The sequence below is a fragment of the Peromyscus maniculatus genome, chromosome 13, assembly GCF_049852395.1.
Source record: "Peromyscus maniculatus bairdii isolate BWxNUB_F1_BW_parent chromosome 13, HU_Pman_BW_mat_3.1, whole genome shotgun sequence".
NCBI lineage: Eukaryota > Metazoa > Chordata > Mammalia > Rodentia > Cricetidae > Peromyscus > Peromyscus maniculatus.
In genome coordinates this window covers 55,013,010-55,027,038 of record NC_134864.1, presented here as the reverse complement: position 1 = coordinate 55,027,038, position 14,029 = coordinate 55,013,010, and the positions used below count along the sequence as shown (strand labels likewise).

General features: G+C 43.7%; 1 protein-coding gene across 5 annotated transcripts in view; it reads right to left on the bottom strand.

Annotated features, from left to right (window-relative positions):
- The window catches only part of Als2 (alsin Rho guanine nucleotide exchange factor ALS2), a 72,776-nt gene that overhangs the window by 38,356 nt on the left and 20,391 nt on the right, over window positions 1-14,029 (bottom strand). For 4 of the 5 annotated variants that reach the window (XM_015993940.3, XM_076550343.1, XM_006975035.4 and 1 more), the window contains exons 5-9: window positions 10,217-10,574; window positions 8,426-8,594; window positions 7,146-7,242; window positions 4,494-4,571; window positions 261-443 (exon numbers count right to left, since the gene is read on the bottom strand). In XM_015993940.3, the coding sequence (XP_015849426.1) occupies window positions 261-443; window positions 4,494-4,571; window positions 7,146-7,242; window positions 8,426-8,594; window positions 10,217-10,574 (885 nt within the window). Of the gene's footprint in view, window positions 1-260; window positions 444-914; window positions 1,050-4,493; window positions 4,572-7,145; window positions 7,243-8,425; window positions 8,595-10,216; window positions 10,575-14,029 lie in introns of all 5 variants that reach the window. The other variant, XR_006063113.2, reaches the window with a different exon arrangement.

The following is a 14,029-nucleotide window of genomic DNA, read 5'->3' as shown; positions in this document are numbered from 1 at the left end:
GAGGTAGAAAGGCAGACATTAATTAATCAGATCTTCGAGAGGCGGCAGTGTCTAGACTGACAGGAATGAAAAGCCACAGGAGCGGGCCTGTGCAGCCCTCGGCCTCCTCCTGAGATACCGGGATCACTGGTGTGCGCGCTCACCCCAGCAGAGTGCATACGCTCTGGGCAGCAGCCGAGGCAGCGTTTTCATGGAGGAATGCTACGCCTGTGCTTTCTGCTTGTTGGCTCTTTGTCTGTTTGTTTTGTAACTCTGTTCACCTTGCTACAGGAGAGAAGGACTGGAGTCTTTGTCCCACTGGGATTCTCTGGAAGGGTGTCACCTTCTGCAGGGTCCTGCCGGCCACTGTAATACAGCCCAGGCTGGAAGTCGTCGGTGTCCACTAAAAACAAGGAATAATCCTGGCCTGCAGCTATACTCCAGACCCCGTTTCCACCGTTAACCTGAAACGACAGAAAGATAGCGTCTGTCCAAGGCAACCGAGGAGAAGTCCAGGTGCATGGAACAGGTTACTTAGGCAGGCACAGGCGGTCAGCCACACCTCAGCGTGAACCTCACCCAGCATGGTACCCAATTACTGCAGAACAGAGCAGAAGAAAAAGGAAACCTGACCAGCTTTTACACCTCAATTGGACTTTTATAAAAAGCTGAGAAAGTAGAATATGGAAAGGAAAAGGCATAGTTCTTAATAGTTTTTAATGTTATTTGTATAGGTCTCTATAAGCAGCTTATTTTACAGTGAGAAGGCTCTAGAGTCCTGCTCTAAAAGTAACACCTAGAATGCACCTTTGTCCATCCACATTCGGCTGTGTGTCAAAAATCAAAAGAAAAAGAAAAAAATCTAAAAAGGCTAAATTTCATTATTGCCAACTAAACCTTGGGTGCTGGAATTCAGTTTCCCACTTGTAACTCACTATCTCTCTGATGTGACTTCACTGTGCCAACTCCCAGGATGCTGAAACAGGCAGGACCCCTGAGAAGCCATCTACGTGGACCTAGGCCAGTGGCTCTCAAAGTGTGGCCTTTGCAGCAGCAGCAGGAGCAATCACCTAGAAACATGTTAGAAACGCAAACTCTCAGCCACAGATTACCCAGGAGGGATCGGCTTTCTGTCTTAACAGGCCCTCCAGGTGACTCTGACAGATGCAAATGCTTGAGAACCAAGCTGAAGATGGCTGGAAACTGATGGTTTTCAAACCTCAGGAGTCCACATAGCGATGCAGGAGCTTCCATCTAAAGACAGGAGCCAATGCTCTGGGTGCCCTGTAATCCACCACCTAATTAATAGTATTCCCTAAGGTTCTGTCTAATGCACGCCATTCCTCCTAAGATTTCATTAAGAAAGTGTGCTACAACAAAACACTGCCCCAACCTCCAGCTTCCCTCCACCCCTATGCAGATAAACAAAACCCCTAATCCACAGATCCTTTCCATCCAGTTAGGCTCTGAGAACCAGATGACTGTGTGAGTGTGTGTGTGCACACATCTCCACTGCTTCAGAGTTCTAGGTGGCTGTGTGAAGGTGCATGTGTGTGCACACATCTCCACTGCTTCAGAGTTCTAGGTAGCTGTGTGAAGGTGCATGTGTGTGTACACATCTCCACTGCTTCAGAGTTCTAGGTGACTGTGTGAAGGTGCATGTGTGTGCACACGTCTCCACTGCTTCAGAGTTCTAGGTGGCTGTGTGAAGGTGCATGTGTGCACACACCTTCACTGCTTACTCATAGCTACCTCTTTCGACATGACACTGTTCTCAAAATCAAGCCATCCAAACAACTGACTTCTAGTTCACTGTGAGAAGAGTGAACTACAAGGTTTACAAGAATCACCCAATCTGTGTGTTTGAGACAGGTTCTCTGCCATGCAGCCTAGGCTAGCCTTGAATGCTCCCACCTCCTGAGTACCAGGAGGTGGCACTATCAAGTCCAACTACCAAGTCCAACAAGCCTGCAAGTATTGGCAACATAATCTCCAATCAAAACAAATTCGGGGGCTGGAGATATGGCTCAGCTGTTAAGAGCACTTGTTGCTTTTGCCAAAGACCTGGGTTCAATTCCCAGAACCCACATGATGGTTCACAACGAACGATCTGTACCTCCAATTCCAGAGGATCTGAGACATGTATGCAATACACTTACATACATGCCAGCAAAACATTCATACAAGTAAAATAAATAAATAAATTGTAACGAGACTAACAGAAGAGGGCCTGAGCAATGGCTCAAAGGACAAAGGTACTTGCCTCTAAAGCCTGAGTTAATTGTCAGAAAACCACATTTTAAAAACAAAACAAAACAACAACAAAAAACACTCCAATTTCAGAACTGGGCATGGTGATGGTGGCACTTGCCGGCAGTAGCCTCAGTAGTCTGGAGACTGAATGAAGCAGGAGGATCAAGAATTTAAAGCCAGTTGAACTTGATAATGACAGTATGCCTCAAAAAAAAATCAAACAAAAAACAAACAAACAAACAAACAAGTAAGTAAAATAAGCAAAAACCCTAACTCAAATCTCACTGGATTTTTAGCTTTCGTAGAGTAAGTGGGAGGATTTCAGGTCATCTGTGCTTGGGCTGTGGCTGTGGTGGGGTGGGGTGGGCTGGAGCTCAGAGTTGGAGGTCCTGCCTGCCACAGGGAAGGCCTTAGGTCTCACCTCCAGACCTTGAGAAGCAAACAAACACACACCCATTCCCAAGTAAAGAAAGCAAAACCCCAGTGCTGTATTTCTGTATGCAGAGTTCTGAGACCAACCTCGAAACCAATTCCACCATGCTAGAGGCTAAATGCAAGCCAGACTTTCAAGTTCTCTGACTCCAGGACGGCATTTTCTCTGATAAGGTTTCCTTTTGTTTGCTTTTTGTTACTTTATTTTCATAATGCTGGAATGGAACCCAGGGCCTCACACTTGTGTGTAAGAGTCCCATCCCTTCCTGGAAGGCTTTGAAACAGGGTCTTTCTGCATTGTCCAGGTTGGCCCTGAACTTGCTCTGTAGCCTAGGCTGAACTTGAATTCCAATCCTTATGCCTCAGCCTTTCCAGGAGTTGGGATTACAGGCTTGCTGCCACAAGATCTGGCTTAAAAACCTTTCCCTCATATGAATAAGAGCGCTTCCTACTGTATTAAAATAACAAGGAGCAATGATTTGCTGTATCTTTGCGTTTCAGTAATAGAAACTGGGATGAATATTGAGGAAATGTTTTAGGCTAAAGGCAGGGCTGGAATGATGGCTCAGCGGTTAAGTGCATGTTCTGCTCTTACAGAGCACCTAAGTTCCCAGCACCTGTCAGCAGCTCAGTTACCTGAAATTCAAGCTCTGCGGAATCAGATGCTCCCATCTGAACTCTGTGGGCACCCACACACATTTATAATGAAGAATTTTTTAAGATGGTGGCTTAATCCTGGAGGGAGAGGCAGAGAATCTCTATGAGTTCGAGGCCAGCCTGGTCTACAGAGCGAGTTCCAACACAGCCAGGGTTACACAGAGAAATCCTGTCTCCAAAACAAACAAACAAACAAAAACAAAAAGGAAATTTTAATTAAAAAGAAATTCAGTATTTACTACTGAAACTACAAGCAGTGATGTGTTAACATTTCCCAGTGTTTCCTTCAGTCGTCCTGTTCAAGTAGAGTTAAGTTCACTGACGGTTATTAGCTGAAGTTCACACCAGAGCTTCACACGGTCCCAAAACTAAGGCAGCTAGCCAGCCCGTTACTCTTCATGGCTCTCAGCAGAGCATCCGTCCGTCCGTCCATCTTGGACGGGAAACACAGCCCAGCACTAGTCCCACTCTGAGGCCGGCTCCCAGCCCCCTGCTCACGGCTCCCAGCTCCCAGCCCCCTGCCTCTAAACCCACAGCAGGGACCAGCACTAGTGGCTGCAGTCCAGCACTTCTCCAATGTGTTGGGGAGGCTGGGAAACCGATCAAGAACGAAACGGAAGGGACCAGAAGCTACGACTCTCTCAACAGTGTTACATAAGTGAAAACCCATTTATAAAGCAGAGAAGGGGTCCTCTGAACCTTTAGTTTTGCTACAGAAAAGGGTTAACAAAAGGTTTACTGTGATGTAAGCTATAAAAAAAACCCATACAAACAACACCAGGAAAGTATTGCTTGTCAAAACCAAATTTAAGAGAGAAGCAGAGTAGAAACTATTTGATGGCATTTAGCACAGAACACACCAAACAAATAAAATTGTTTAAAAGAAGGCACTTTCTATTTCTTTTCTTCTTTTTTTTTTTCTTTTTCTAAAAAAGGACAGAAATACTACAAATATTCAATGAACAGCTAAGACTATGAAATAAAAACATTTTTAAAAAAATTACATTTAGCTAAAAAGGGAGTGGCTTCATGTTATAAAACCATTTTTTAATCAATTTTTTAGGAAAATTATATTTATAAACTAAATTTGGCTACAGAAACAATTTCCTTAGACATATAAAGTGCTTTAGCACAGAATTCCAGAATATATTGCTATTAAGTTCACAAAGTACCTTTGAGAGTCGAGGAACTGTTGTTGGGAAATCAGAATGCCCGAGCTGACCAAAGGTGTTACTGCCCCAGGAGTAAACCTGTCAGAAACAACAGACGCACAGGTAAGAACGTGCATTTGATTCTGCATGTAAACGCTGAACCTTTGTAAGACTACACCTATAATCACAGAAACTGTTCACACTCCTTTTCTATACTCTAAAATAACGGACACTAGCTGGACATAGAGGCTTGCACCTGAAATACCCACACTCTGGAGTGTGGAGGTGGGAAAAGCTCCTAGTCTGAGCTAAACTGTCAGTGTGTGGCCAGCCTGGGCTACAAAGCGAGAACCTGTCTCGTTCCATCTCAAGAGGAGGAAGAGGAAAAAGAGGAGGAGGAGGAGGAGGAGGAGGAGGAGGAGGAGAAGAAGAAAGCTGAAATGAAACCTGGCATGGCAGTACAAGCTTGTAATCACAGCACAGTCAGGAGGCTGAGACAGGGGGATCTCTGGTTTGAGGCCAGTCTACCTGCACAGGATCCCCACAAGATTTAAGTCTGCCAACACCCTGCCATGGATTAGAGAGGAGTCATGGTCCCACCCCCAGACGGCTCTTCTTCAGTGGTGGAGCACTGAGAGGTACGTGTGCTCCTGTAAGAGCCCTACTGGACCCACCAGATGTGCACACATGTAGGTATGTGCAGGCAGAAGGGAGACTGGCTGGGAAGAGGGAGGGGACTAGTAGGGAGTGAGAACAATACACTCCGTACAATGAAAATGTCCTAAGACACGTTGTTATGTAGAATGTGTTAATAAAACAGGAAACAAAACATAGATCCATAGATTAAGGAAATTATCACTGCTTCTTTAGTACAGGCAATTCTGCCTCAGTGTCCCAGGTACTGACATTAAAGCACTGCATCATCATGCCCAGCTCAATCAGCATTTTTGTGACAGTTCATACCTCAAAGTCCAGCACTCAAGAGGCTGAGTCAGAAGCCAACCTGAGCCGCAGGTGAGATTCCATTTCAAAAACAAACAAAAATACACCACCACTTTTAATAACTACATAAAACTCCATTGTGGGTATGCCTCCACTACCTAATTACCGGATTATTAGCAGGTTAGTTATTCTAAAGGATACTGTAAACCCTCCAACAGGGTCAGTTCTAGGGCTCAAATCAGGAGAAGTGTTGGACTTGGTGATCCTGGCAGCACGAGTTCATCCCCAGGACCAAGTAAAGGAAAAGGAGAGAACCAACCCATAAAGTTGTTCTGACTTCCCCATGTGCCATAGCATGGGCAAAGCCACAGATCCTACAGATATCCACATAGCATACACATACACTCTCACATCATATACAAACACCTACACATACATCATACAGACACCCCAACATCATACACAAACACCTACACATACATCATACAGACATCCCAACATCATACACAAACACCTACAAATACATCATACAGACACCCCTTAATTATACACAAACACCTACACATACATCATACAGACACCCCAACATCATACACAAACACCTACACATACATCATACAGACACCCCAACTTCATACACAAACACCTACACATACATCATACAGACACCCCAACATCATACACAAACACCTACACATACATCATACAGACACCCCAACTTCATACACAAACACCTACACATACATCATACAGACACCCCAACATCATACACAAACACCTACACATACATCATACAGACACCCCAACTTCATACACAAACACCTACACATACATCATACAGACACCCCAACATCATACACAAACACCTACACATACATCATACAGACACCCCAACTTCATACACAAACACCTACACATACATCATACAGACACCCCAACATCATACACAAACACCTACACATACATCATACAGACACCCCAACTTCATACACAAACACCTACACATACATCATACAGACACCCCAACATCATACACAAACACCTACACATACATCATACAGACATCCCAACATCATACACAAACACCTACACATACATCATACAGACACCCCTTAATTATACACAAACACCTACACATACATCATACAGACACCCCAACATCATACACAAACACCTACACATACATCATACAGACACCCCAACATCATACACAAACACCTACACATACATCATACAGACACCCCAACTTCATACACAAACACCTACACATACATCATACAGACACCCCAACATCATACACAAACACCTACACATACATCATACAGACACCCCAACTTCATACACAAACACCTACACATACATCATACAGACACCCCAACATCATACACAAACACCTACACATACATCATACAGACACCCCAACATCATACACAAACACCTACACATACATCATACAGACACCCCAACTTCATACACAAACACCTACACATACATCATACAGACACCCCAACATCATACACAAACACCTACACATACATCATACAGACACCCCAACTTCATACACAAACACCTACACATACATCATATAGACACCCCAACATCATACACAAACACCTACACATACATCATACAGACACCCCAACTTCATACACACACACACACCAATATAGACACCCCCATACACAAGCTCCCTACTGGCCTTTTTTCCATCCCTCCAGAGTCTGCCCTTACCTGAGATTTCGCAGTAAGTGCAAGAGAGTGGGAACCGGCTGCCTCCAGGTGAATCACCTCTTTACCATCCAGACACTTGACACACAATGGCTGAAGCCTTAAAGGAAACAAACACACGCACACACGCAAAGTCAACATCTTTTCAGCATCAATCAAGGCCCTTCAAATTGCAGTCAGTGCTGTTAAATAAAAATAAAATGTCAAAAATAATGAGGACATGATCAAACTACTTCTAAACATTACACCCAGTTTTCATTAGTTTTAAGCGCTGTCTATCCTCACTAATTTAACCCGTGCAATTAAGAATCTATTAAGAAAGCTGAGCTAGAAGTGATGCATAGGCCTAAATCCCAGCACCTGGAGACAGGAGGATCCCCGCCTCAAGCCCAGTCTAAGTCACATATACAACTCTATCTCAAATCAAAGTAAGAGAGAAATGTAATGACCATAGAACTAACTACCCATGGCTCAGTAGAACAGGAAGACCGACAGGGAGAAGCAAGGCAACTGTTTACTTCAGTTCCCTGCACTCCGCTGGGGACATGTCAGCCCACCGCTGGAGACATGTCAGCCCACCGCTGTACAGTCTATTTCCACACCTTCAGCGTCAGAACTCAAGCATGGTAACAGTCTGAGGGTGCATATTACACAGAATGACAGCCTTCTCTGATGTACAGACAGTTTAAAGCTTTAGTGGCACTTATTTTAAAGAGCACAGCTACATCTTTTGGGGTCAGAAACTCGTGCTCCTCTTCCTAAGTTAAAATGTAACTATTCAAATGTTTCAATGAAATACCATCTTATCCCTAACACCATTTTCTGCATTCTAGGATGAACGTGCGTCAAAATGGACATGGACAAGTGTACATGAATACTCTAGTCCTTTATTGGTTTGTTATTATTTGTTTTTGCGTCAAAATGGACATGGACTAGTGTACATGAATACTCTAGTCCTTTATTGGTTTGTTATTATTTGTTTTTGCGTCAAAATGGACATGGACTAGTGTACATGAATACTCTAGTCCTTTATTGGTTGGTTATTATTTGTTCTCAGACAGGGTCTCTCTATACAGTCCTAGCTGGCATGTAACTCATTATGTAGACCAGACTGGCCTCAGACTCACATGGCCACCATGTCCAGCCTCCAGCCCTGTACCCCGCTAGGCACCGAGGACTGAGGTGCACAGTGACTGTCCTGTTGGAGAAGATGGGCGTGTGGAGGCCTCAGGAGAAGGGCTCCTGCCTGAGCTGACCTCGTCAGTGACCACTGGCGCACTCACCTGGGCAGGACGTCGCCGTGCCCCAGCTGTCCTTCCTTGCCTTTCCCCCAGGTCCACACCTCTGTCCGCAGGGAAGGCAGCAGGGCATCTGCTTCTCCACTGTATGTGGGAGTCAGAACCACTGTCCGAGTTTTGACCCTTGCAGCCTTCCTTAAGAGCCTGGGGGAAACTGTAAACAGACGAGAGAGGAGGTGAAGGAGAGTCGCTTTGACATTCTGAAGACAGGCACTAACAGGGTGTTTGGAAAACACCTTTCAGCTTCTCTGCAGAAGACTGACTCTGCTGGTCAAGTGAGCTTGGGAAATGCTCCTACTATTCTGCATCCTGCCTCTCTCTCCCCTGCACAGTCTCACGCATTAGCCTGCAGAAAATGCTCGTGAGACCTGCAATTAGAAGCCTATTGAAATGTTTAACCTGCCATATTGTCAAATGTTTGGCCGCAGACCGCTTCCCTATGGAACTCTCATCAACATCCCAGAGCACGTATATTCTAAGGACTATGATAAAGAAATGGGTGTGGTGCCTCAGGCCTGTATTACTTGATGAGCCAAGGGGCCTGCTGAGAGTCTGAGGCCATCCTGAACTAGAGTTCCAGGCCAGCCTGGACTACAGTGTAAAACCCTGCATCAAGAAAACAAACAAAAAACAAAAACAGGGGGCTGGAGAGATGGCCCAGTGGTTAAATGCACTGACTGCTCTTCCAGAGGACCTGAGTTCAGTTCCCAGCAACCACATGGTGGCTCTCAACCATCCATAATGAGATCTGGTGCCCCCTTCTGGCCTGCAGACATACATGCAGAGACAGAACACTGTATACTTAATAAATAATCTTAAAAAAAAAATACTAAAAATAAAAATACCACAAGGTTGACAAATACCTTTCCTATTTCAAAATATAGTTAAATGCTAATACTTTCTAAGCCAAGTTTTAATTTCAAATATACAACAAACAACTGTAATAAAGGATTAATTTTCAGACATAAAATTTTAAACTATGAAGCTTTAAAAGGGGAGCATCAAAAATCTTTATAGGGGCTGGAGAGATGGCTCAGCAGGTAAGAGCACTGATTACCCTTCCAGAGGACCCAGGTTCAATTCCCAGCACCCACATGGTGGCTTACAAGTATAATTCCAGTTCCAGACAATCTGACACCCTCTTCTGGACTCCCTGGGCAGGAGAGAAGGTCTTGATTGTGCACAAACATACATGCAAGCAAAACACTTGTATACAGAAAATAATTTAAAAATAAAAAAGCCTTTACATATTTTGGATGACTATATAGGTTAATGGGTTTTTGTTTTTTTTTTTTTGCTTGTTTATTTTTCTGGTTGGTTTGTTTTGTTTTGAGATAGGGTCTCACTATGTGGCCTGGCTGCCCTATAACTCAGCATGTAGACCAGTCTGTCCGCCAATTCAGAAGTCTGCTTGCCTGTGCTTCTGGGATTAGAGGTGTGGGTCACTATGCCTTGCTAGGTTAATGTTTTATTCAATTAGTCTTTTGAAAGAAAGTTACCAGCTTTTATGATGTTGAAAACAATGTATAACATGAAGTAAATCTTACACATCAATTTGGTAGCAGGACAAACTTTAAATAAAGTCATTTAAAAAACTGAAGTTATGTTCTGTAACTACTTCTGAAGCAGAGAAACAGGGAGCTTTCTCTTAAAGGCACCATTCTAGTAAACCACCATTACAGAGACCTCGGAATCTGAGTATGCCAGCTTCGATCATCAGCACGTGATGCTGGGAGCACCTAGGAGTCTCCGGAAGTCAGCCCCCCCACGCCTTACCCTGTGACAACAATCCTGGGAGGGAGAGTCTTCGACTGCCTCCCTCGGCCTCCTCCTCTCTGATATCCACGAGACTCGAGCTCTTCTTCCCTTGCATTGACTCCTGCTTCACCTGCTCTCCCCTGAGATCTTTCAGACTTTCCGGGCCTGTGGGAGCACTGCCCGCCTGGGCTCCTGTCTCACCAGGGGAAGTGCTGTAAAAGTTCATGACTTTCTTGAGAGACAAGGCCCCGGCTTCGTACGTGGCCGCCACTCTCACGCCGACAGCAGATGCACAGGAGACCACTAGACTGTTGAGGGCTGAGGTGCTTGTGGTCGGTGGACTGTGAAGGTCAGGGACGGCTTCTGCTACAGGAAGCTGCGCACACACAGTTTACAAAACACCAGGTATTACCATGCAGTCAAGAGGGGTCTACGCTCATGGCTACCTGCATAAAAAATCTAAAATAGACCCTGTCTGTAACCGGAGCGTGAAGGATGTTGCCAGGGCAACAACAGCAGAACCACTCATCTTCCATCCCAGACTACCCCTCCCGGTTGTAGAGTTAACAGAGGCTATGGAAACGGCACTTAAAACATAGTGCTTTACCTAAGTTCTTCCTCTTGTCTGGGTGTCATGTTTTTTAGGGGCATGTTAAAATGCTCTCTAGGCCAGGCAGTGGTGGCGCACGCCTTTAATCCCAGCACTCGGGAGGCAGAGGCAGGCGAATCTGTGAGTTCAAGGCCAGCCTGGTCTCCAAAGTGAGTTCCAGGAAAGGTGCAAAGCTACACAGAGAAACCCTGTCTCGAAAAACCAAAAATAAATAAATAAATAAAATAAAATGCTCTCTAGCTGCTTTATGAAACCAAGCTTGGGGAAAGGAGAGTGAGGTAGAGAAGGTAGGAGAGGCCCTGGCTGCGGCCCTTGGGAGGCTGAGGCAAGAGGCGCTCAAGGTCAAAGCCAGCACAGCTTCACAGCGAGCCTCTGTCTCAAAAACTAAATAGACAGAAAAAAGAAAAACATTGGATTTAATACAAAGTGCCCTGCAGAAGGTTGGGAAAACTCCAATCTATTACTTGAGTACTTTGAGGGAAATGATTGCGTGCTGCTAAGAAACAGGAGAAGAAATAAGATTTTAAGAAAAGGAGGCGTTTTTAAACATTTTCCAATGAAAATTTAGATACAGGATGTAGAGGAGAAAATGTTAAGCCCCTGACCTGCCATCCCTTACACCACCTTCTTAGGCTGACCTATTGGTGAGTTACCTCCCATGACACAGGAGCTGGGCATGTCACAACCTTTGCTCCGGTTACCACAGAGGATGAAAGTGACGGGTTAATAATTAAATACGTGGAGCTGGTGTTTGTAGCATGCTTCATGGGAATATTAAAAAGTTCAACCAAAAAATGTCCAGTACCAATGAAAAGTAGGTTGAAATATCAAATACCACTGTTTACTAAAAGGGAAAAAAAATCATTAAATATACCCAATAACACAAAAAAACTTTTGATATAAGCATAGTTACACTGAAAAATTATTTCTTCTTATGGGAGCTGAGGGCTGCAAAGATAGCTCAGTGGTTAAGAGTACTTGCTGATCTTGCAGAGGACGCAGGTTCAGTTCCCAGCACCCATGCCAGGTGGCTCACAACCACCTGCAACTCCAGTTCCCAAATATCAACACCCACACACCCACATGCAGACATATACCCACATATAACTGAAAATAATAAAAATAAGCAGGGCAGTGGTGGCGCATGCCTTTAATCTCAGCACTCAGGAAGCAGAGACAGGAGGATCTCTGTGAGTTTGAGGCCAGTCTGGTCTACAGAGTGAGTTCCAGGATAGCCAAGGCTATACAGAGAAACCCTGTCTCAAAAAAACAAAAACAAACAAATTAATAATAATAATAATTGTTTTTAAAATTTGATTCTTATACTCAAAGATCCCAAAGATATGTACATTGTTCCTTCATCTGTCCTGCATTCAGAACCAAACCCAGCAAAGCATGGTTGCAGATCTGCAGGCCAGCCTGGGCTACACAGTGAGATGTTATCTCAGAAACAACAAAAACCAGAAATAACACTGGCTTCTGATTTTCTTGTAGTACTTCCCAGTGCCTAGCACAGTATCTGGTATACAGTGGGTACTCAATATAGTTTGTCAAATTACATATTAAATTTAGAAGTTACTTCTATGCAAACAGGCAAACAGCAGAGGTTTGGAAACTGCATCCAGTTAAAGACAAGCACTTTGTTGATTTAGTTCTCATGACAAGTTGTTCAGTGTGATGTGGTGATTTCTACCCTCTGTTATTGACGGCTCCTAAAAGTGCACTGATAGTATCTGAGAGGGACTACTCTGGGAGTCTAATGGGGCTCTTACCATTAGAGGAAAGGCAGAGAACACGGCCCACAAACCTCAAGCTACTATCTACTAAATATACATGGATGGGTGGATGGATAGATGGATGGATGGATGGGTGGGTGGATGGGTGGGTGGATGGATGGATGAATGGATGGATGGATGGATGGATGGGTGGGTGGGTAGGTGGATGGATGAATGGATGGATGGATGGATGGGTGGGTGGGTGGGTGGGTGGGTGGGTGGATGGATGGATGGATGGATACTTTGAAATTCTTTATTTTGAGGTGCTGAAAGCCTCAAGCATGCTAGGTAAGTGCTCTACCACTGAGCTACATTCTAGCTATTTATTGTAGTTAAATGAATAAAGTAATGAAAAACCAATTACTAGTCATTTTGATTCAAGACATAATTTTAGAATTCATAGTCAACCAATAATAAAGAATAGCATATAAAATTTTCACTGTTGGATGTAAGGCTAAAACGTTATTTACAAAGATTAAGCTAAATTTAGTGGGAACACACACTGTCAAAATCAACATACATGATAAAAACTTCAAACGTTTATCAAAATAAGTTCAAAGGAAAAGGCAATTTCTTTTGTTGTTGTTTTTTTTTTTTGACAGTGGCAGTTTGAGAGCCAAATGACTGTATACAGCAAGCTTTTAGCTTTATCTTCAATGGAGGAATGACTTCTAGAAGGACAGACTTTTTTGATTTCTGTGTTTGTTTTTGAGACAAGTTCTCTACAGCCTGTAGTAACCTCAAACTTGAGATCTAGCAAAGTCAATGCTTTTATAAACATGTACAGTCTTAAGAATTTTCTACAAACATTCTCAATAAATTAATGCTGCTTTGTTTGGATTTTTGTAATACTTTTTTATAAACAGCTTACTCTTAATTGGAAGAAAAAAAAAAGTCAAATACTACCAAGTTCAGAGCACATGCGTGAAGCAGGACTATCTAAAAATATCCCACTTTCTCACTCTGGCAGTGTAGACGTGGGATAAAGAACTGCGAGCTCTTGTGACTTTAAAGACCCTGAGTTAAAAAGAGAGCAGACAACAGTTCCAAAGTGATTAGGTGGATGTGATTAGGTGAGTCTGTCGCCCCGCCCCCCACAACCCCCTTTGGCACAAAGCAAATCAGAAGATAATCCCAGAGAAAACCTTTTGGAACAATGTGTTTCCAACAGCAATGTCCCCCATTTCATTAGTCTTTAAATGAGAATATTTTAAACAAGACAAAAGTATTTCCCCACCTCAAATAAGGCCCAGTAAGGCCCAGTCATAACTGAAAACAAACAAACAAAAAAATCAATCTGAAACACAATATAAAGCCTTGAAGTTTCTTTTCTCTCTTTTTGTTTCCTTTTGTTTTATGAGACTGTTAATTGTAGCCCTGACTAGCTTGATACTATGTAGCATAGGCTAGCCTCAAACTCACAACAATCCTCCTGCCTTGGCCTCC